The sequence below is a fragment of the Myzus persicae genome, unplaced genomic scaffold (genome assembly GCF_001856785.1).
Source record: "Myzus persicae strain clone G006 unplaced genomic scaffold, MPER_G0061.0, whole genome shotgun sequence".
NCBI classification, from domain to species: Eukaryota; Metazoa; Arthropoda; class Insecta; order Hemiptera; family Aphididae; genus Myzus; species Myzus persicae.
The window spans coordinates 44808-66370 of record NW_019100537.1 but is presented as its reverse complement, the minus strand read 5'-3'; the positions used below and the strand labels follow the sequence as shown (position 1 = coordinate 66370).

At 29.8% G+C, this 21563-nt stretch overlaps 3 protein-coding genes across 4 annotated transcripts; 1 reads left to right on the top strand and 2 right to left on the bottom strand.

Annotated features, from left to right (window-relative positions):
- Window positions 1-826: 826 nt before the first annotated feature.
- LOC111031244 (facilitated trehalose transporter Tret1-like) lies at window positions 827-6681 on the bottom strand. Of its 2 annotated transcripts, none has more exons than XM_022311117.1 (6): window positions 6441-6663; window positions 6210-6348; window positions 4839-5224; window positions 4400-4747; window positions 4052-4317; window positions 827-1244 (listed from the first exon to the last, which is right to left on the bottom strand). In XM_022311117.1, the coding sequence occupies exons 1-6, from the start codon at window positions 6498-6500 to the stop codon at window positions 1028-1030; spliced, it is 1416 nt and encodes a 471-aa protein (XP_022166809.1). In that variant the 5' UTR covers window positions 6501-6663; the 3' UTR covers window positions 827-1027. The 2 variants fall into 2 exon arrangements, with proteins under 2 accessions (XP_022166809.1, XP_022166816.1); XM_022311124.1 differs by having other exon boundaries at window positions 1142-1244; window positions 4048-4317; window positions 6441-6681.
- A 2972-nt stretch (window positions 6682-9653) lies between these two features.
- LOC111031571 (facilitated trehalose transporter Tret1-like) lies at window positions 9654-12201 on the bottom strand. The gene is made up of 6 exons (XM_022311594.1): window positions 12130-12201; window positions 11912-12050; window positions 11011-11396; window positions 10553-10900; window positions 10212-10477; window positions 9654-9932 (listed from the first exon to the last, which is right to left on the bottom strand). The coding sequence occupies exons 1-6, from the start codon at window positions 12199-12201 to the stop codon at window positions 9716-9718; spliced, it is 1428 nt and encodes a 475-aa protein (XP_022167286.1). The 3' UTR covers window positions 9654-9715.
- A 3539-nt stretch (window positions 12202-15740) lies between these two features.
- On the top strand, window positions 15741-17701 carry LOC111031268. Its single transcript, XM_022311146.1, has 2 exons — window positions 15741-16940; window positions 17534-17701. Exons 1-2 carry the CDS (start codon window positions 15741-15743, stop codon window positions 17699-17701), a joined length of 1368 nt encoding a protein of 455 aa, XP_022166838.1.
- The last annotated feature ends 3862 nt before the right edge of the window (window positions 17702-21563 follow it).

Sequence of the window (21563 nt, the reverse complement as noted above, 5' to 3'; positions counted from 1 at the left end):
TTCAACTAATATTGTCGTAAAATTGTTTTGATGGTTCACAATATCATATTATAAAAGATTAAAAGATTATATTTTATGATACTTACTTCACTTGAGCTTATGAGCTATTAGGTACAGTATAACCGTATTATTTATAACAGTACAACCAGAATTTTATGTTATTGATAACCTTGCAAAGAAATGTTTAATAGAGATTGGATGCATCAACAGTTGCATGAAACACTTCTATTTATCAATATATAATACGTCTATTCATATTTTCACGTTGGTACGTATTAATGGCTACTATAAGTTAGTTCGGACGAATTCAGACCAACACACCAAGTTTTTCACATGAATTATTGTTGGCTTATTGAAGATTTTTTAAAGGAACCAATACATTTTATTCCATTGCTTGATTAAATTCATACACTTTGCCTGCGTGGACAAGATTATTGGAACCTATTACCTCATATCTCCACGAAGAATAAAAAAAAAAATATGGGTATAAGGAAAAATTTCATAAATTTTGGATTGTATTAATAACCTATTGCAAAGAAATGTTTAATAGAGATTAGATGTATCAAAAAGGATATGAAACATTTCCAGGTATTTTCAATATTATCATTGACAAACTTCAAACGATCCGTTGTTGTTGAAGTCTATGAAGTGTGAAGAATGAACAACGACTCCATCTAAGTCTCAATCATTATATTATAAAGTCCGTCATACTTGATACTTTGCAATATTTTATAAGAAAAAAAAAGTAAAAAATTAATTTTTATAATTTTAATAAATTTCAAAACACATTATATTACGACACATAGGTATATGATGATCTTATTAATTTTTAAAACTCTTAAAATAATAAACTAGAATGTCATTTAATAGTTACATGGTAGTAAAACAACCTTAAACCGGGTAATAGATGGGGTAATTTTGTGGCTTATGGTAAAATTTCAAAATTGATGTACCATTATTTTGTAAGGTAGCTTAATAGTTACTTATGGTTTAGATATAGTGGTCTTAAAATTAAATTATTTTGTATTCATGTAAAAGATTCTTCGATTTCTAACAATGTTTTATTTTCTGTTTCTGGTAAATAAAAGTAGAAGTAGAGTGATCCAAGAATGCCAAAACAACCAAAGAAAACCATCGTGTATTCCAAGGTTAAGAGGGTCTCTACTGTTAAGTATGATTTTGTTAAAATGAATATTTGTAAATATGTCAATCCTGCAGTTAATCCAGTTGCGATTCCTCGACTTCTGTAATAAAAATTGTATTTAATTAAATTCAATAATATTGTATTATGTTGTATGAACCAAAGACATACTACCTAATTAGTATAATTATTGATATAATTCAAAAACTAAAATATACAGTAATTATTATAGGTAATTATATTCAATTAAAAATAGTTGGATAGGTACACGGTATTATATTTTGACGAGTAAGTGTAAATAACTGTCGGCAATTATTAAATATCAAAATAATTTTGAACTACGATAAAAAAAAAGAATATAAATTATATTAACTATTCATTATTAGAGTCTAATATTAGAGATTATTACAATTCAAAATAAAGAAACCCGATGCACAGTATTATATATATAAGTATATAGCTAGTATATAGTAAGATTTACGTTTATGCATGGTTAAACATATGAAAAAAAATATCAAATATACATGAAATAAAAAAATGCCAACGGCACGTAGTGTTCCCAAGCGGTCACCCATCCAAGTACTAACTACGCCCGACGTTGCTTAACTTCAGTGATCGGACGAGAACTGGTGTATTCAACGTGGTATGGTCGTTGGCATCCAAACTTTATTTCGTTCCAACATTTCAAGACCTAATATTCTTCACATAATATTACCTATTGAATAAGAGTAATAATTACTCTAATGTTTAGATTTTTATTGTGTTGATTTCGTTTTATAATTTATATACCTAATATTATCATTGACTTAATGTGTTGATAACAGCTAGTCTATTATGCATTTTTTACAGTAAGAAATAGATACACAAACTGTACTTTTGAGCCCAATACCCTTGTAAACGTGATGAGAGATTAAAATTAAGATTAAAATTTTGAATACGAGTCAAGGAATTCCCTCTTTAGTGACACTTGACTGGGAATATTAGTCTATTATATTAACGGTTATGGGATAATAATTATTATGTTGGGTCTCTAGATACCACAAAACAATTCTTGCTGAGCTCCGATTGTATTTAATTAATTAAATTCTACAGAGCAAATTAAATTAAATCAAATCGGTACCTATTTATTTCTGCTATTACGTTACCGTCGTTAGTCGTTACCTATAACAATTGTGTAATGTGTACATAAAATGAAAAATTATTTTTAGTAGAGTTGGTACCTAAGTACTAAATAGTTGTACTACCACTATTTTTAGTTTTTTATAATAAGCAGTAAAATATAAATTATTACTCCAAGCACTGTTTGGTTGAACTTTTATGGTTTATAATATATAACTAATATTGTTATTGTATACGGTATAGGTACTTAATAAACGAATGAATAAAATTAGATATTTTTCCCTTGCAAGAAAATTCTATGAATCATAAATATGTCTTACGAATTTAATATTAGTAATCATAACCTGGAAAACATATTACTAAAATTTTGTCGGAAACAAATAAACGTGTATCCAGCCCAAAAACATATTTATGTTAAAATTACAATTTTAATATAGCTTACAAAAAATTTTAAAGAAGGTTGAAAAGTGGTTACTGCTCTGCTTTACATCAGTTGTCCTAGGTACATTTGTGGGGGACTCTACTGTCTATAACGGATATTTCAAATTCGAATTCAATGATTTAAGATCATAGTAAATATACGTAAAACAATTTTGAGGAAGACTGTCAGCAAGCTTGTATGAGTATTGTGTGGTACTCGGATTACACGTACTATCACTAAACATTTAATAAATCAATATAGTATAGAAATATGGTAACTTAAACATGATTTAGTATTTTAGCGGGCTCTTAATTGGTGCGTTAAGTTTTATTGAACCATTAAATTAATTAATTTTTCATGCAGCCCGGGATGAGTTTATTTTATATCTAAATACTTATCGATGATACTAAAGAAGTAATTTAGGTTACTACTAGCTGTATAACTCAACTTTTCTCGGAAAGCAAGTAGGTACTGGATTGACAACTGACCTATCGAGTTTGTCTAAAGGAGCACAAAACACAAATAAAAAAATTTTTTAAATTTTTTTTAAATGCTAAATTATTGTAGATATGGTTATATGAAATGATTTTGTGAAGATACGATGTAAAAAAAAAATATAACTTTAAGAGATATTAAGAGATGTAGAATATCCGCGTGACGTCACTGGGCCGGAGTCATCGTAATTGCCTATCTTATACGTGTAAAAGTTCCTTGCTTCACACAACGATTTATCAACCTAAACATTTTCTTTTTAAAATTTAATTGACGTATAAATGTGAGGTTTTATGTGTTTAAGACGATGCAAGAATCAGAATTTCAATATGACGTTTAGTTTTTTAAGTATTAAAAATCTTAAAACAGACATTTTGGATAACGGCTGACCCGTTTTTCGAACTCCGCGCGTCGCTCGCCATGACGTGCGGTTTATCCAAAATGTCTGTTTTAAGATTTTTAATACTTAAAAAACTAAACGTCATATTGAAATTCTGATTCTTGCATCGTCTTAATCACATAAAACCTCACATTTATACGTCAATTAAATATTAAAAAGAAAATGTTTAGGTTGATAAATCGTTGTGTGAAGCGAGGAACTTTTACACGTAAAGGATAGGCAATTACGATGACTCCTGCCCAGTGACGTTACACGTCTTTTTTCAATTGCTCATAACTTATTGAATAATGTGAGTAGAAACGTAAAACCCATACCATTATCCTTAGAATTGAACATTCTTTCAAATAAAAAAAACTTATTTTGTGTTGTGTGCTCCTTTAAGTTAAAGTCGATTAGTTGCTATTATAAATATAGTCCTAAACATAAGTAGGCATACTAATACCCGTGTGATATTAAATTTGTTATTGGCTGTACCTACTTGTTCGGAAAAACTTCGCTTAATAACATCCATGGCAAAATAACAATTGCAGCTCCAAAAAAGTAAATTCCACATAATATAGTTATAGGAATCCAAGGAGTTGAATAGATATAGTTATTCCTTATGGCAATAATGTAAATTCCGAATAGAAACATCAATAATGTGTTGACTGAAAACGTCAAATTAGTCAAAAACCTTTTCCCTAGATAATGGACGGTGGAGACTACAATCATGCATGAGCTATTTTGTAGTACAGCGAAGACAACCTACAAATAATTTAAAAAAAATTAACATTATTGTACCTTTTAGTATTTATAATGAATAATAATATAGTTGTGATATATTTACCAGTAGTAAACTTTGATTATTTAATAAGCCGACTTCTGTCATGATCTTACCAATAAACGGTCTCCAAAGTATACCGCTAATGATAATAGAAGTGAAGAAATAAAATATGATTAGTCTAAGAGGTCTGTACACCGACGGCTCCTTAAATTGGGCTAATTTTGAAAATAGATTTTTATGATTAACATCACGAGTTAACCGTTGAGTTCCAGATACTTCGTTATACTGGAGGAGTTCGAGGTACTCCATTTTGACCACTTCAGGTTTCACCCATCCTCTTAGCCAACACAAAGCCTTTTTGGCTTTTTCGTTTTTTCCTTTAGCAACCAACCATATAGGTGATTCTGGGATCTAAAAACAAAATGGGGACTGATATTATGCGATTTCAATATACGTAAAAATAAATCAAAACTAGAGATTATAAAATATACTTAAAACATACCAACATGACAAGGCATATACTAGTGATCGGACAAAGTGTACTCAGCAATGCGGCAGTTTGCCATTCAAAGAAATATCCCAAAGTGAATAAAATCAATACTCCAAACGTGGGAGCTGTGGACGTCAAAGAAGCCATCGCTCCCCTGAGCCTAGGTTCGGTTATCTCGCCGACGTAAGAAAATATCGGAGCTTCACTGAAACCTATGCTCAAGCCCATCAGTACAGTCGACGCGTATAGAGAAACCACGGAGTGAGTGTTGTATAGTAAAATCCATCCGAAAATACTTGGGAAGTTGGCGATAATCATGCATCGTTTTCTTCCAAACCTTTCCAGCAGGAATCCCGAAAGAACACTTCCGACCGGATGAAATATACATAATAAGCTCCCTTTAATCATAAAAGTTGAAGCAATGATATGACTTTGATCTATATACTATGCGCATTGTGCAGTACAAATGTAGTTAAATATGACGTGTTTTGATTTACTGCAAATATTATATTTGCCCCACCTTTTATGTCTTCAAATTCTGATTTTCGATATTTTTAAGTTTATTCTTAAGGAGCATGATATTTGAAAATATTCGAATTTCAATTACTATTTTTATAGTCTTTTTTAACAATCTAAATTTCAAAGACAACCATTTGTTTTTATAATTACTTTTTCAAATGCATTTTTTTGAAAATGTTGTATGGAAATCATATAGCGCACCTGGCGATATAGAGTATGATACTCTCTAATGAAATTGTTGAATAAATATTTAACTTCGCCTTACAGTCGTACTTTACGGTTATGCATATCCTTTATCAAGCAAAAAAAAAAAAATAAGTACTAATCTGTGTGCTAATGATCACGTGTCAAGAATTTCACATCGAAATATGTACTTTCGTCTGAATTAACAACGGTAATCTGAAACATTTATTATCGGTATGGGTTCGGGATCCATCCAAAATTGTCTCTTACGAGAAAATTCTTTAAAAGCCGGAGAAACTTATTCAAGTCTTGAAATTGCAAAAACTTATTAAACAGCAATGAACGATAAAAATGTTTGGAAAAAATCACGATTGTTGAATCACTCTATTCATTCTGTATTACAAACATTTAACGTAAGGCGCGTACAACTACTTAAGTTGTTACGTGAACTATTAAGTGTCCCGATTTAAATTTTATGAACAGATTTAAGTAAATCATCAAATCTTTGTATCAATTTATTAGTTATTACTTTCAAATTGTTTTCATGTTCTGCAATTTCGATGGTCATAAATTAGAACAACATAATTTTTTCATCAACATTATAATATTTTATTCAAATTACTTTGATATATATATATATATGTTACCTATTCTACACTGTTCAATTGTTGTTATACTTACCATACCACGAAATTTCAGTTAATGTTAATGAGAATTCACTGTCTGAATTTTGATACAATTGTTGTATAACAATTACGGGCATTCCTATTTCCATACCCAATCCAATTAATAGAAAGCTCTGCGCTATTGTAGCAAAAAACTGTAATATTTGAATGCAAAATATTTTGTAGCATTTTTTTTAGTTCTTTTTATACATTTATTCCTAGTTATATAATATATTGATATACATACTTGTGCCACCGTGGCTTTTGTGCCATAGGTTTTCGAAGTATTTTCATTTTCATTCTTCATTTATGAATCGTTTAAGTAGGACTACAATACTTTAAAATAAAAAATAAACACCTATCTGGGTACGAGCAAGTAATTAAATAAAGTACAAAAAATCAACTGTCGTCATTACTATAAAATAGTAACTATTATTATATAACTGTTATTAACCGATATTAAACACGTCATTAAATATTAGCAGTTTTTCTAATCAATTGATACATTACTAAGTATAATCTTTAAACCGTTCAATTCGTAAACAGTGTAAAGAATATACATATTATAGACGACACTTAAAGTTATTTATTTGTTTAATATTTTTATGAGTATTTTTTTTTTAAATAAATAATTTATAGAGCTGTTATATAATAATATGATTTTATTTTGCTTCAATAAATTGTACAAAAAAAATCTGTACAGTTTTTATTAATAAAATTAAGTATTACAATATTAAAACTTGTGATAAGTATGAAGTAAGTTTGAGACATTAAAGTTTATTATTTTTTCATAATAAAAGGAGGGGGGACCAAAATAACAGACAATACCTATTCAAAGACGGAATTGTTTATTTTTATCTTAATTAGAGAGAGACTTAGGGATGTGAAAAATAACAGAATGATAGGAATCAAGAGAGGGTATTTTGTAAAAGATTTGAAATCGCTATGTAGTGGAGTCATTTTTTATGTTTATTAAATCTATATTTTTATTTTTATAATATTTATACAATCTATACTACTTAGCATAATAAGTATAAGTGAAAAGAGACAAAAACATGATTAAGATGTCACTTACTAGTAACTCTTTGCGTGATGGTAGATTTGGGAAGATACGGTAAAAATATTTTCATATATATTTTTTTTTTCTCGGGGAGAGGAAGAGTTCGATTGATCATTGTAAAAGATCTCTACACCATCTTCTTTTCAGTCTACGATGAGAAGTGTTAAGGTATTTAAGTTACTGATTAGAGGGTTATTATGATTTGCCAGACTTGAGAAGAATCGCTTGTAATATAATACAGATTCCTTTTCGATCGATTTAACATGTAGATCGTTGTGCAGTGTTAAATTTGAAATGTATGGAGGAGCGTTAGTGAGTTGACGTAGAGTGATATTACAATTACAAAATATACCTCCCAGCCGCAGAAAGTAAAGATACAAGGCTGTTACTATTAGCGCGCCCTAACGGATTCGATATACATAAAAATGTAACTCATTGTTTTACAAAAAATAAGAAAAAACTAATAGAGTCGCACTGTAATGGATTTATAATAATAAACCATATAAATAGGAATGTTAATAATATCTAACAGACTGACGGCCCGGGCACAGATTGGGTAAAACCTCGGCTAGTTATTTAATAATAGCGAAGTTATCTTATCAGATCCATTCCAAACCTACGTCAGTATTGAAAAAAAATAACAAACCAATCAATAAAAAACGTGTAAGTGGATGTCAATCTGCTGTACATTAGGTGTCTAGGAGGTCACTGTAATGGATGGTAATAAATTTGAATTCAGTGGTATGAATGTATGATATATCATTGTACCTATACAAAAAACGATGCTGAGCGGAGACGGTATGTCAGTCTACGATATTTTATATTGTTATTACTTATTATTAATATGGTAGCCGGTAATTTGAATTAATATTATTCCTAAATCATCAGTGATACTGGAAAAATATTAAATATACCTATGTAAAATTGGGCTTTTTTGGAACTGAATTACAACAAAATGATAAACGTTATTCTTTGTGTTAATATGTAATTTTGTCCAAATTTGAATTTAAAATGCCTGTAAAAATAACTGTGTTTGTATATTTTTAGATTTTTTAGGAAAAAACTGCTTAAAAAAGAATCTTGTTTTAAATTTTCAATCCTAACCTATACAAATTGAAAATTTTAAACATTTTTAACTAAAAAATCATTTTCAATTTCCAATTTGATAAATATTGTCAAAATTTGAACTTTAAACGCTTATAAAAAAATCTTGCCAAAGTATTTTTAATATCTTGCAACTACTATTTTTACATTATATCAAGAGTCTTGTATTAAATATTCAGGTTTTTTGACCCAGCCAATAAAATTTTATTGGCATTTATAGAAAAAAAATCAAAAATCAATGTTTTCGAAAACTGGCTTTGTGTTAGTAAGAATTCCCGTTTTACTTTTCGACTTTCTTGTCCCTATTAAAAACTTTTGTTAATTTTAAATTTTGACCTCCCGAATGCACCAACTAGATTCACTTTTCTACCAGAAAAGTTTTTGTTGAAGAAAATCGAAGCACTTTTACTGCCCAAAACCGTGATGACAGACACAAAAAAAAAAATTATAAAACACACATCATTGTTAAATCAATACATTTATTGCTCCTTTCAGAATCTAAATCATTGATAAGTAATAAAAATTAAAAATTAAGAGACAATATCATAAAAAATGATTTATTAAAATACACCCAATAAATCAGTATTAAAAATATTAAAAATTAAATTATTATGTAAAAATTAATAATTAAGTATTGTGGGTGATTCTAAGTAAAACTTATGTTTTAATTCTGGTTTACACATAAATTATAAAATCAATGAGAATGGTGTGGTTATCTTATCTTATTATAGTTTTTTAATTGAATATTACGTTTTAACGAATTGTATCATTCTTACATGGAACCGCCCAAAATATCTTACTAATTGTAAATAACAATTTCATTACAATTGTATTAAAGTACATATGAGTAAATATAAGTAATATGAATAAGTATAACTGTGTTTGATAACTATTTAATATAACTATTTTTTTTTTTTTTTTTTTCATTTATATTTTTATTGATTGATTTATTATATTTTTTTATAAGTCAAATCATCCCTACGTCCAAATGGCTCCGTCAAAACGTTTTGTCCATTTATCCTTTCGAGGCGATGATATTGCACAATATTTATTATGACTATAATATGTTTGCTAAAATGAAGGCAATAATGTTTATTGTATATTTTTTTAAAAAAATACAAAAATTGGGTAGGTACTCTTACTTTCGGGATGTGACTCGTAGTTAAAAAAAGATTTCATACCTCACATATAATACTGACTAATTAAGTAGGTACGTCGAATACGTGATACAAATATACAATGTATAGTTTTAAATTTAAATCATCAATTTTATGGCAATCTAAAAACAACAATAAATAATATATACATATTTTATTAACACATGTTTAGTTATAATAAATAAATAGCTTGTATATATTCTATGTGAAAAATTCTTCGATTTCTAATAGTGTTTTATTTTCCGTTTCTGGTAAATGAAAGTACAAATAGAATGATCCCAAAATGCCCAAACAACCAAAGAGAACCATAGTGTATTCCAAGGTCAATAGAAGCTCCAATGCTATGTATGATTTTGTTAATATGAATATTAATAAATAAGCTAATCCTGCAGATGAGCCAGTTGCGATTCCTCGGCTCCTGAAAAAAATTATCATGATCAACTGAATTAGATTAGATTATTAAGACAATGAAATACACTAGATAAATAATTTACACAGCAATTATAAAAATAAACAATATTACCTACATTCTCACCCAATCCGTTAAATTCTTCCCTCCCCCCCCCCCACCATAATTAAGTCACTGAATTTCACCATAACTTGTTGATTTTACGACATATTCGTCGATTGACTTACTGCCATACTTCTAAGAATACTACATTTGTAGAAGTCGATGTATAATATTAATGATCTTTACTTGTTTGGAAAAACTTCGCTAAGCAACATCCATGGCAAAATAATGACTGAAGCTCCGAAAAAGTTAATGCCACATAATATTGATATGGGAATCCAAGTAGTTGAGTTGATGTAGTTATTCTTCATGGCAACGATGTATGCGCCAAATAAACACAGCAACATAGTGTTGATAAAAAATGTCAAATTAGTCAAAAATCTTTTCCCTAGATGATGAACGGTCAAGACTACTATCAAAGATCCAATAATTTGAAGTACAGCAAAAACCACCTTAAAATAGTCCATTATAAATATTTATTATTATTTCTATAAAAATGTGTATACAGCCGTAGTACCTATATTTACCAATAGCAAACTTTGATTATTCAATATACCAACTTCTGTCATGATTTTACTGGTAAATGCCCTCCAGGGAACACTGCTAACGATATCGGAAATCAGGAAATAAAACATTATAAGTCTGAAGGGTCTGTATACCGACGGATTCTTGAATTGGGCTAATTTCAATAGTAAATTGTTACGATTAACATCGGCGGTTCCCCGATGAGTTCCAGATACTTCGTTGTATCGAATGAGTTCAAGGTGTTCGGCTTTGACAATTTCGGGTTCCACCCATCCCCTTAACCAACGTAAGGCTTTTTCGGCTTTTTCGTTTTTCCCTTTGGCAACCAGCCATACTGGAGACTCTGGAATCTATTAACAATGCATCAGGCGTAGGCGAAAGATTAAAATACACAGCAGTTGAGTAAAAAAAAAAGAAAACGACTTATTCATAGAAGCGTATGACAAACATAGGTAGGTACCAAAATCACTAGGCATATACACGTGATCGGGCAAAGTGCACTCAGCAATGCGACGGTCCTCCATTCGAATAAATATCCCAAAAAATAAGTCAACAATATTCCAAGCATAGACGAGGTGCACGCCAACGAAGCCATCGACCCCCTGAGTCTCGGTTCGGTTATTTCGCCGACGTACGACAGTATCGGGGCTTCGCTAAATCCTATGCTCAAGCCCATCAGCACGGTGGACGCGTAAAGTGAAACCGCGGAGTGAGTGTAGTACAGCAATATCCATCCGAAAATACTGGGGACGTTGGCGAAAATCATGCACCTTTTCCTTCCATACCTTTCTTGCAGGAATCCCGATAGAAAACTTCCAGTCGGATGAAATATGAACAATATACTCCCTGCATAGTAGGCAAAATATAAATGTAAAATTGAGTAAATATATTTGTTGCGGCACAGTATGGTGCAAGATTTGAATTAGCGAGCGAACAGCTGTTAGTATATATTCATATAACTATGATATTATACCCATCAATCATTTTTATCTAAAAGCGACACATGACTGTATAAGTCGTTTAGTGACACTTGAGGTTTACACTTGTAGTGTTCTGATCTTCAATTTGATAAACAGAACGAGGCAAACCTCTTTTTAATAAACTCAACTTTTTTTGATTATTTTAGGTTATCTTTAAATTTTAAAGATTTTTATGTTCTGATGAAATCTGAAATGTCAGTGCACATAATATTATAATTACATCAAATAGAATGCACATAGATAACTTGGAAAACGCTTGGTAGTCTAATTATGACTCTAATGACTCTAATGTTCCTTTTTTTTTTCGACATATAAAGAGTATTCCCATTATTTACAAATGTTATACTTACCAAAAACTGTACATTTATTATTTATACTAACCATACCATGAAATTTCAGTTAATGTTAAAGAGAATTCACTGTCTGGATTTTGATATAAATGTTGAATAACAATTGTGGGCATTCCTATTTCCATGCCCAATCCAATTAGTAGAAAGCTCTGCGCTATAGTAGCGAAAATCTGTGATATTTAATTGTAAGTGTATTAGTTTGTTTTATTTTTAAAAATGTTTGAATATAAAGTTTATTGTGATAACTACTTGTGCCACCGTCGCCTTTGGCCCGTAGGTTCTGGGAGTACTCTCCATGATATTTTCATTTTTATCAGACATTGATGATTCAATTAAGTAAAACTACAAATTAAAATACTTCAACAAATGTTAGCTACGTTACATTATCTAGGTATACACTACACGCCGAAGCAGTTTAAGAGTAAAATCAACTGTCGATAATTAGTATGAAATATTACTCGAGTACCTAACTATACTACCTAGCTACTAAAAAATCGAATATCGATCAATCACGTTATATTACCGGATTTTCTAATCAGACAATTCATTTTATTAATCCATAAATAGTTTATTCCTATATTGTACATAGGATATAGAATAATAAACTGTATACCATTATGTTTTTCAACTAATATTGTCGCAAAATTGTTTTGATGGTTCACAATATCATGTTATAAAAAATTAAAAGATTATATTTTGCGATACCTACTACACTTGAGCCTATTAGCCATAGGTACAGTATAACCGTATTGGTTATGACAGTACAACAAGAATTGTATGTTATTGATAACCTTGCAAAGAAATGTTTAATAAATGTTTTATGTATCAAAAATGTTATGAAACAGTTCTATTTACCTACACATAAAACGTCTGTTCACATTTCCACGTTGGTACGTATTACTGTATTAGTGTTAACTGTAAATAGTTCGGACGAATTTAGACCAACACACCAAGTTTTTCATATGGATAACTGTTGGATTACTGAAAAATTTTTTAATTGACCAATACATTTTGTTCCATTGCTTGAATAAATTCATACACTTTGCCTGCATAGACGAGTTTATCGAAACCCATTATCTCATATCTTCTTGAAGAATAAATAAAAATAGAAATATGTGCATAAGCAGTGCATAATATAATAATATTATAATATATAATTATATAATAATAGGACTGGAATCTATTTTTTTATCAGTGAAAAACTGGTCTCGAGGCGAATTATGGAGCATACACCATTCATGCCTAAACCGTAGACATACCATACAGATAAACAAAAAAACTAAATTATATTTTCTTCAATATCTATTTTACCAAATAGCATTATTATTAATAAATAATAGTGATATTATTATTTGCATCCGAGTTTATTACCTATATTATAATCTGGAAATAAAATAATGATTGTAATTTGTTTAATAACAGTGGCGTAATTTGGTCATATTTGTAGGTACGATTGGAATATTTACTACCCCTTCCACATGAAAAAAATTGGCTTATATCATAAAAACCTCCAAGCCCAACCATTGTGATCTGTATAATGTAAGTAGGTACACATCAAAATAAATAATTACATACTACCTATTTCATAAAGTTTTAAAATGTACTTTTTTCGAGTAGATTCGTCTAGTAATCTGCGTAAGCGTAAACTACTCAAAATTGCAAACTTCAAAAAGTTATAATTTTGAAACTAAGTCCGGCATTCATATTGACAAACTCTGATTGAAACATTGTTCTTATAGTTGACTGCACACTAGGCGATTCTAACGTCGAAATATTTAACGTTTCGCCAATACCTACTTTGTATTTTGTGATATACTAGTCTTGTATTGTTACTTGAACACATTATTTATTTTGTAAATATATTTACAAAATATAAAAATTTATTTTAAAAATAACAACTTATAAGAACTAAAAAAGTTTTGTCAAATAGCTATTACAAAAATGTTGCCGTCAGAAAAACGAGATTAAATTTTACTAGAGCCTGCCTGATTAGATGATAAATCCATATATATTTGTGTTTGGACAGTGAAGAGATTATCAGTCCAAAATAAATAAAACAGTATTTTTTAAGTGGTCTTTAGTATGGTAATTATTGGTTAACACAATACATATACAATAACTAATATGAGTATTTAATGATAATTTTATATAATAATAATCAGTAAATTTTTAACATACCTTTCGGCGTTTCGTAAATTAGTTTTGTACTTGGTTTCTTTTATTCATTTTTACGAGTTAACGTTAGCACAATTAGCAGTAAAATAAACATTATAAAATAGTTTTATAATACACTATAAGCGGTGTACAGAATTACAAATTACAATTGTTATCTTCTTAAATAATTTTGATTTTTTGTGCCTGACTTTCGTTTATAGAAGTCAGATTATCGGTGACAATACCTATAATAAAACAATACCTATCCAGCTTATCTTAACCGTCAACCCTAGTTTTTATTACGACGTTGAAGTAAAATAAAATGATACATTTTATTTTATTTGAAATTACTGCTTTAACGAAAATATAAAAATATTCTTAATAACATTATAGTCAATAAACTATATTCACTACGAAAATGTTTCTACTTTCAAAAGTTTTCGGAAGGGGAGTCCCTACTAATCGGTTATGGACTTATGGTATTATTTATTTATTTTCTTAAAAATGAATTGAATAAAAAATATTAAGTAATTCCAAAAAATTAAAAACCAGAATTTTAATAAATGTTTGACTATAATTTTGACTATCATTCAAATTAGGTGTTAAGTTTATTTATCAAGTTCTCACATTATTTCATTGATATTTCTTTTACCTATGCTTACTGCTCGAAGAGTGCGTCGGAGACAAGACATTTATGTGGACATTTAAACACACGTATAACAATACACATCGTAATTTATTTACTAAACAGGTAGATGTGTGAAAACTCCTTCACCGTCTTTGCTTAAAAACTATAACTTTGGAATATTGAAGTCCGTTTAAATACATGAGGTATTACATTTTTTTCATTGTGGTATCCCCGTTATGGCCTAGTCCACAAGTGTCAAGTGTACAATTTTGAGTGCAACTATCCCAGATAGTTTCATGTAAACTACTTTTCTATGGCAAAGATGAAGATGTTTTTTTTATCCAACACAAGGAACACACAAAAACATCAAATTTAATTTTCGTTTAAAATTAAGAATTTTCAGAGTTATGCATTTCAAATGAACTGCTGTAATTTTAAAGTCATTTGTTGGTAATGATTTGGGAAAAAGTTATTTCGATCGTCAATACCCAAACGGCTCCCGTCTATTGTTTATTATTCCCAAACGGCTCCCGTCAAAAAAGGTTTTACGAACAGGTCAATACCCAAACGGCTCCCGTCGAAAAAGGTTTTACGAACAGGTCAATACCCAAACGGCTCCCGTCGAAAAAAGTGGTAGAATACGATTCGGTACGGTCACATTTTAAGACACACGATTTTACAATATTTTTATATATTTTTTTTATATTTTGTAATTATATTTTATTTTATTTTATTTATATTTTATATTTTATATATGTTACGGGCAAAGTGGAAAATTCTTATAAAGTATAAATAGTTATATGCTACGTCTATCCTTTGGTTAAACTCTAATGACATTTGATGTCAATGCACTATAATGTAGTAGTATCATAATCGCCAAAGCTTGTGTATATTATTTCGTCGTGTATATATGACTCGTATATCATCGATATCTAATCTATAGCATATTGGAAATATCGACCGATTATGCGATAATAGATAATGGATATGGCACACAATCGTGTCGGCTTGTGCAGTTCGTTTGAACTTCAGTCTGTTCACAATATCCGCCGCCGTCGTGTTGTGTGTATGTTCCGAGATGTCAAGTGAAATCCGTGAAAAAAAATGTATAGAACATTTTTGGTTTTCTTTTCACAAAAAACTCGCTGACGACGCGGAGCGTTGGAAATGTACAACACGTAGCTGTAAGGCTTATTTTAAGCAAAACAGTATTGGTGAAAGGTACGATGAACATCTGGACCATAACCACGAGCAATTAGATGTCAGTGTTTTAAGGAGGAGGGAGATTAGCAATAGCTTAAAGCGTAAAGCGCAAGAAAATTTGCACGAAAGGCCCGCGAAACTTCTCCGAAGTGAACTTGTACCTAATGATTTACATGTTTTGACCACACAAGATGTCAATGCTATTCGTAAGACAGTATATTATGCACGTTCAAAATTACTACCAAAATTACCTAAATCGACAGAGGAAGCGCAGGATGCTTTAGATAAAATTGGTATTAAGACTTTGACAGGCGAGAATTTTTTATTTCATAATGATACAGCTTCAAATATTGTTATTCTTACATGTAACACCAACTTGAACATTCTCAAGAATAGCCGTAGTATTTATGTTGATGGCACGTTTAAGTGTTGTCCAAAATTTTTTTACCAAATGTTTACCATCCATGTTTTACATAACGGATACTATCTTCCTCTGATTTACTGTTTTTTGCCTAATAAAACCTCGGTTACCTACGGAAAAGCTTTTTCAGCATTGTGTGATTACATTGACCCACAAGTTGTTTTCGTAGATTTTGAAGAGGCTATTCATTTTGCAATACGAAAAACGTGGCCATCAGTAAAAATAAAGGGATGTAGATTCCATTTGGGTCAAAGTTGGTGGCGGAAGATTCAGTCAGTTGGACTTGCATCAGAATTTAGAAACAAAGATTCTGAAATAGGAAAATCTCTAAAATATTTATTTGGCCTTCCTTACCTACCACCGTCAGAAGTATTGAACTGTTTTACAGATGATTTAATGGCTATCAAACCGATAGATGATAAAGTGGACAAAGTGTTCGACTATATTTTTGAAAATTATATGATGTCAGATAGTCGTTTTCCTCCTGAAATGTGGGCTGAATGTTCATCTTCCCTTGCTTTGACCACAAATGGCTGTGAATCGTTCCACAGCAGATTCAACAACGAATTCAATTCTGCTCATCCTAATATTTTTAAGGTTATTGACATACTAACCGAAATACAATCCGAAACACAAATTAAAGCTCGAAGTGGTGTAAATACACCAAAACCAACAAAAAAACAGGAGCTCATTGAAAACATTATACGAGAATTTTCATCAAATAAAATAACTACCATCGATTATATAAAAAAATTGTGCATCAAAAATTTACCTATTTCATAATTTTTTTTTATATTTTTATACATAATTTTTTTTTATATTTTTACATTATATTTTACATTTAATTCACAGAATATAATTTTTATAATTTAACCTTAAAAAACAACAACACATTTTTAACCACACCTCTTTAGAGACAGTCCTAAGTCTGTATGAAGTGGGAAGGAATTTGTGTTGTAAAAAACAGAATTACTACACGTATTTTACCTGATTGTAAAACTTTTTTCGATGGGAGCCGTTTGGGTATTGACCTGTTCGTAAAACCTTTTTTGACGGGAGCCGTTTGGGAATTAACCTTTTTGAAAACGGGAGCCGTTTAGGAAAATCGGGAGCCGAATGGGCTATGCCCATTTCGATGTCACCTCGGAAGATATATTTTGGACTTTAGTACTAATCAGTAATCTGTAGGTTGCAATTAAAAACACAATGTGCTAAGTATTGTGCTTAAATATACCTTTTGTTCATAGATATCTGAAGAACCACAACAGACGAACCAAATGCTTATTGTTAGGGAGGGCGTGAACATATTAACTGGTGGTGATCCGTATCTCACAGGCGTTATAACCAAAATAAATGGGAAAGATATTTATATAAAATTTCCGTTTGGCAGATTCGATCGTTACGAATACAAATAGAACGAAAATGACATCCTACCTTTTGTAAAACAATTTCCAAATGGGATATTCAAACCAATTAAATTGAGATGCAAAAAACTAAAGAATATAAAATGAGATTCGGACATTATTTTAGCAAAGAAGTAAAATGAGCCAGGAACATTTTTCCTCAACAAGTCCGATTTCAAAGTATCAGACGAATCTCACAAATGTTTATAAAGCCGAGTTTGAAAAAAACTTATATATTGAAATCCCCCTATAAAAAACAGATTTCACTTTTAAAAATTCCAGTGGTCCGCTAAGAGACTACAGTATTTGTAAGTGTTTCCATGAAACTCATATTGTGTGTAGCCTACATCATTTGAAATCAACTGTGAAATTGTCCAGCCGACTGCATTATTTACGGTGATTAAGATTGCACAACAACCCAGGGGGATATTTTAATTTTTGCTTTAGTTTGGCCGATTGAAGGACTTATTATTCATTTCACAAGTACAAAAGCACGATAAACAAGTCCCGAGAAATATACTCATGCCATTTGCAAAACTCTCGGACCAATACTTTTTTTTGTATAATGTTATTGAACGAGAACTCTTATGGTTTACGACAAAATGAAATGTTCTGAAAAGGGGGAGCAATTTTACACCGGCAGTATTTCCGCTTTGTAATCTCACCAAACTCACAATTTATGGACAATCGGTAAAATCAACATATTATCTACATATTTGTATACTCGTCAGCTGACAGCTGCACTATGTTAAAGTTTCAGGAATATGTACTACGAATTCCGGTGCTTATATAACTTATAAATGAAAATAATATTTTTATTTTGAAGTGCAATCCAATGGTAAATCCTATACTTACCTGCCGGCTGGCTGTGATAGGGCCTTATAGTTTTTGTTAAAAAAAACATTGTACTGCAATGGATCAAAAGCTTTGAATTCCCTTAATGTAACCTACCATTTTCAAAACCTCAAGACCAAAACTCGATTTATTACGACTACGCAGTTAGGCGAGTCAGTAGTCTTATTTAAAATTATTTTTAAATTTCAAAAAATAAATTTTTTCTTCGTAATCATCGATTTTCTGACACTCATCCAATGGATCTAAAATACTCCCTGGGCCCGGTCCTGTAGGTTCTGTCGATAAAATCCTTCGGTAGAGGGTGGTTAAATTTTCATTTTTCGAGCTAATGTAATATATTTCCGACCCTCCAGGTGAGTTTAAAGTAGTAAAAAATAGACTAACTTATAATTAATAAACTACGTATACCGTACGACCTGCAGCCAGTTCTTGATTATTAGCGAAATATCACTTCACACATAGTATACAGACTGTTGATTATTTTAAGTAGAGAAAAAACAGCTCAATTAATTTATAGCATTGCTTTAAAGTTGAAACACACGATATTAAATCTAAAATTCAAAAAAGTCAAAAGTTATTGGATACATTTAAAACTATTTACTGTCATAATATTACGGTATAAACAAATTAATCATATTCGATTAGACATTTACGCATTGTATACAAAACAATATTATATTATCCTTATTAGCCAGCACGGTATTACTTACACTAATGTTTATATACTAGGCTACTAGCATTATTATTATTATTATTATTTATTGTTCTATGCTACTAGCCAACATATTAAAAAAAAAACAATTTTAAGTACGTTGGTATATGAGTGTACCGTGGCTTATTTGTTTTTTAAAATAGAAGTTAAATTCCTAACAGCATCATACTTAATCAGTAAATATGTAAACAATATTCAAATTATGTCATTATTTATTTATATAATTACTTATCATTCACATTTTTCATTTTCAATGCTTTCAAAACAAATTTTTCTTCATTATCGTGTAGGCAGAAATGTAGGTACTAGGTACCTACCTAGTTTAATGTAATAATTAAAACTAAAATAAAATGAAAAATAATTAATTGCACTAAAATATTAATATTCTAGTTATAAAAATGTATTTGTACTTTTTAGTTTTATACTTACAATCTACATTTAATTTTGCCACATAAAAGCAATGACAGTTAATTTAAAATATCATTTATAATTTATTATCCAAGTGAAATAATCGGATGATATCAATAAATCAATCAAAAAGTGTAAGCGTTTTGTTCATTCTACATCGTAACCGTATTCCAACCTCCCGCAATTTTAACTATATGCCAATATACCAAAATATACCAAACCCTGGGAAGCTGATCGGAAAATATCTTGGTATAACTTTGCAGAAAGTTTATAAGTGTATATAAGAAAAAACAATACAAATAATTAGATTTTAAATTATAAATTATTTATTAACTATTATAAGGTACAACATACAGTTTTAAATTTTAAAATATAAATCATTAGTGGGGTATTTGACTTTACTTAACTTTCTTTACTTGTTTGATGGTATTTGAGAATATGTAATCTTCAACGAGTTTTCTCTAGGTGAGCGGAAGTTAACCGAGTTCTAGTATTAGGTTTGGTGATTTTGATTCCTGAAGTGTAACTGTGGAACTGTGTAAGTACACAGTACACAAGTGTATTACGTCTACAACCAAAGAAAGACATCATTTTTAAATCGATGTTTTTTAAATAAGGATTATATCCAAATAGTCTCCATAGCGTTATACTTTGAATACAAAATTAAATAATTTATATGATCAAATAATGATAGGAATATAGGACCTAAATTAAGCGATCAACGTTTTTGATATCGATAGTGAGGTCCTTATAGCTATTCTAATTTGAAAATAGAAAATTATACATACTAAGGTAAAAATCTGTGTGAAGTTATCAAATAAAAAAATATGCAGAACCATCCATTACATTTTTAAGATTATTTATTGGCAATAATTAAATAAAAACTAAAAAAATTTTAAATTTCTAAAAAATGATGAACATTTGGTGTAAATTTCAAGTATCTAGAATTGTTCGTTTTTGAATTACGACAAATTAAGAAAATCGGTTGATAAATAGTTAAACAAGTCATAATAATCGATTGTATAATTAATATTTATTTATTTTTATACTTTTATTAATTATTTTTTTTTATGATATTTATAATCGATTTGACTCCGAAAACTGGAGGTACTCCTTTTGCCCAAATTTGATAAAGTAGTTTTGTATTTCACCAAATAATAGTTGCATCCTTCTAGGTTCTCGCCCACAGATTCACGCTGAACATTTTGGGATGCACTGTTTAAAATTATTTATGTTTGATATTATGTTAAAGGTTTCACTAATAATAATACTAATATGAGTTATAGCGTGTGTAGATTTTGACAATCTTATCTGTTTACCTATATCTGATCTACAGAATGTATTGAAGCCTTTATCTATAAATAATTATTAATAATTATTAAACTATAAAGTAAAAATAATCTTATAAATATCATATTATTATACAAAACCCATGTACTTAAATGTAGGTACACAAGCACAAGACACTTTGTGCAGAGTAGTAGAAAGCTATTAATTAGCAATGGAAGCTTTGTGGTGCGCTCTGAGATAATACTAAATATGTTTAATTGATCTTAGATAAATCATTCATTAAAGAAATTAACATTGTATGATTAAAAAATAGAAACCCGGACATTCACCCGAATCCTGTAGCAATAGTAGCTCAACGACTACAACAACTCATAATAGCCCCGATTTTCCTCCGAAGCGGGTCGCACCCAAACCGATGTGCATCTTGAGGTCAGTGATAACGGATATTTAAAATTAGTATTTTTCTTAAACCAGGCAAAACAATTTTTCATGCGAGCCCTACGTCCGTTTGCCTAATATTTTATCTGCGATCAATTAATTACAGTGAATGCTATTTAAATATAAAACAAAAAGTTGTATTTTGCATGATCATCGAATATAGAATAAAAG